Source organism: Anneissia japonica, unplaced genomic scaffold (assembly GCF_011630105.1).
Source record: "Anneissia japonica isolate Jap-2015-1 unplaced genomic scaffold, ASM1163010v1 scaffold81236_len2745_cov224_single, whole genome shotgun sequence".
NCBI lineage: Eukaryota > Metazoa > Echinodermata > Crinoidea > Comatulida > Comatulidae > Anneissia > Anneissia japonica.
The window spans coordinates 1-2,745 of record NW_022755651.1 but is presented as its reverse complement, the minus strand read 5'-3'; the positions used below and the strand labels follow the sequence as shown (position 1 = coordinate 2,745).

At 35.1% G+C, this 2,745-nt stretch overlaps 1 protein-coding gene across 1 annotated transcript; it reads left to right on the top strand.

The window, feature by feature from the left end:
- Window positions 1–14: 14 nt before the first annotated feature.
- LOC117123724 (hyalin-like) lies at window positions 15–2,162 on the top strand (the record flags this gene model as incomplete). The annotated part of the gene is made up of 4 exons (XM_033269733.1): window positions 15–309; window positions 530–775; window positions 946–1,191; window positions 1,891–2,162. Coding segments are annotated over exons 1-4 (948 nt in total), but the record flags the coding sequence as incomplete, so codon positions are not given.
- Between the last annotated feature and the right edge of the window lie 583 nt (window positions 2,163–2,745).

Sequence of the window (2,745 nt, the reverse complement as noted above, 5' to 3'; positions counted from 1 at the left end):
ATTAGCAATATACATGCATTCAAAAGTCAAAATAAATAGTTTAATTTAACTTAAAATTTCCAGATAATGAGCCACCAGTGTTTCTCAACTGTCCTAACAACCGAACTGTTTCAACGGATCACAGAATGTCCACGTCAACAGTCAATTGGGACGAGCTTGTAATCACAGATAATTCTGGAGAGCCGACTACCGTGCACCACTCACATCTGACAGGCAACGATTTTAACATAGGTTACCATACTGTAAACATCACTGCCGTAGACTCATCATGGAACTCTGTAACTTGTATTTTTAATGTTTTAGTCAAAGGTAAGATTCAGACAAGATTATGCAATTATGATATTTTGTTTGCATTTGCCTTTCGCGGGGTCTCTTGATACCAGGCCTTGTAGTTATTGAACAACGATATTCAAAAGCAGACCAAAAGTATTCATTATTATCCATTAATTTTGTAAAAGCAATAATGAACTACTGTAAGTTTTTTTTTTATTACTACAAGATATAATTACACTAATTTTGTTGATATTAGATACTGAGGCTCCTGTGTTCCACAACTGTCCCACGGACATTTTCCTCGAGACGCTGTATAGGTCTCCCTTCAACATCGGATACTGGGATGATATCGAAATAAGCGACAATTCTGGCTTAGTATCAAATGTTACCACGAATTATGAGTCGGGAGACGTATTCTATCTTGGCCAATCACCTGTTGTTTACAGCGCTACTGACGCTGCTTCTAATATGGAAAACTGCTCATTCACTGTTGCAGTGCTTGGTAATATTTTAATTTTTATTGCTCTCACACAAACACAATAAATAATGCGTTATTCATCAACAATCCATCTGGAATCTACCAATTCATTGGGAACGACGTTTCCAGTTACAGACGTTGTTTGTATTTTAAACATAATTTGATTCATTTATGCACATGTGTTCCTTTCTTAGATACTGAGAACCCCTATTTCACTTTCTGCCCTCCGGATATTTTGATCAATACTGAGGACGGGGTAAATACTGCAATGGTAAATTGGAATCATCCCAACGCATCTGATAATTCTCAAATCGAGCCTGTCATCTCCTCGGATTATAATTCTGGAGATATATTTCAGGCACACATAACTACAGTTACATACAAAGCGAGAGACGATGCGGGAAATATTGGTATATGTCAGTTCCAAGTAGATGTAATCGGTGAGTAACTATGATAAGCTACGGTAATTTGAATAATGAACTTTTTTTCGTTGAATTTAAAAAAGAAGAGGTTACTTATTCGCACGGTACCGTGCGAATACGTTCTTATTCTTATTCGCACGGTAGATTTCAAGATCTTCGAATTGTCGAAAAAATCTTATTCGCACGGTAGAAAGTAAATACAAATATTATCGAAATACTGTGTGAATTGGTACAGATAGTCGATAGCTAGGGCCTAGCTATCGACTACGTCTACCGTAAGAATAAGAATTTATTCGCACGGTACCATGCGAATCATCACTTCGATTTAAAAAAGATAAAAAAAATGATATCCCTCTTCCTTTGTTAACTTGCCGATTTCACATTGTAGAAGAATCAGCAACTGATAGTAATAATAATAATATTACATAAAGAAAATAAATAAAGCGAGTGAGACTAGATTGGAAAGTTTATATATAGTTGTTTGTATTCGTAAGCTCCAAAAATTAAATTCTTGACATTTAAGGTATGACTATTGATTTGGCATTATAGTTCACCCAAATTCTTCCTATAATAGAAAGCAGTCTTGTACATACGCTTCAATGCACAAAGATATCCTTCAAGCTAACAAAGCCTCATTAACGCTAAGTAATACATGCAATCAGTTAGACATGTTATTTTATATATAGGATAAAATGTATCTGACCTCTTGGTTTTTAGACAATGAACCTCCGTATTTCATCAATATGACTGGTGACATAGAGATTTTCATTGATGCCACCAAGATGAACACATCTGTATCATGGAAGGAACCTCTGGCTTCTGATAATTCTTTGATCGAGCCAACAATTTCATCAACACACACATCTGGAGACATTTTTAGTATTGGAGTTACTAGGGTTGTTTATACTGCAGTAGACCAACTTGGAAACGAGAGAAGTTTCACATTTTCTGTGAATATTCGCGTGGCATTTGCTAATTTAGAATCGTTGGTAAGTATCATGGTTGCAAATAACAAGTCGATTTCCCTCAGACATCATTCTGTAGGGCATATGTACATAATTAAAGCACATATCTTTAAAATTCTGTGAGCGAAACATTACATAAAATTACAGACAATATATTATCGAAGAAACAATATTATTAGATAATTATAAATTAATATATCCTTAAATTTAAATAGTGATAGAACATTTTTAATATTTTTATTTCTTGATAACACAGTTAGCATTTAAATAATGAATACTTTCATTTCTTGGTTACAAAGTTAGCATTTTGAAATAAATTGGAAACCTTTCTCCGCTTCACTTGAAGTTCAGACCGTTTTCCGTTTCATTTTAACATAACATTTTAACAACTCCAATTTCACCTTCATGCGATATTCATTATATACCGTATAATGATTTGAAATAGATCGTTAGTATATAACCTGTTGTTACCTGCCTGTGTCATCTTCTCGGAGCAGGTTGACTATCATGGATTTCCAGGTTATTTCGCTGTCCTATTCACAGACACACACACCACACCCACACACACACCCACACACACACACACACCACCACCACCACCACCCCC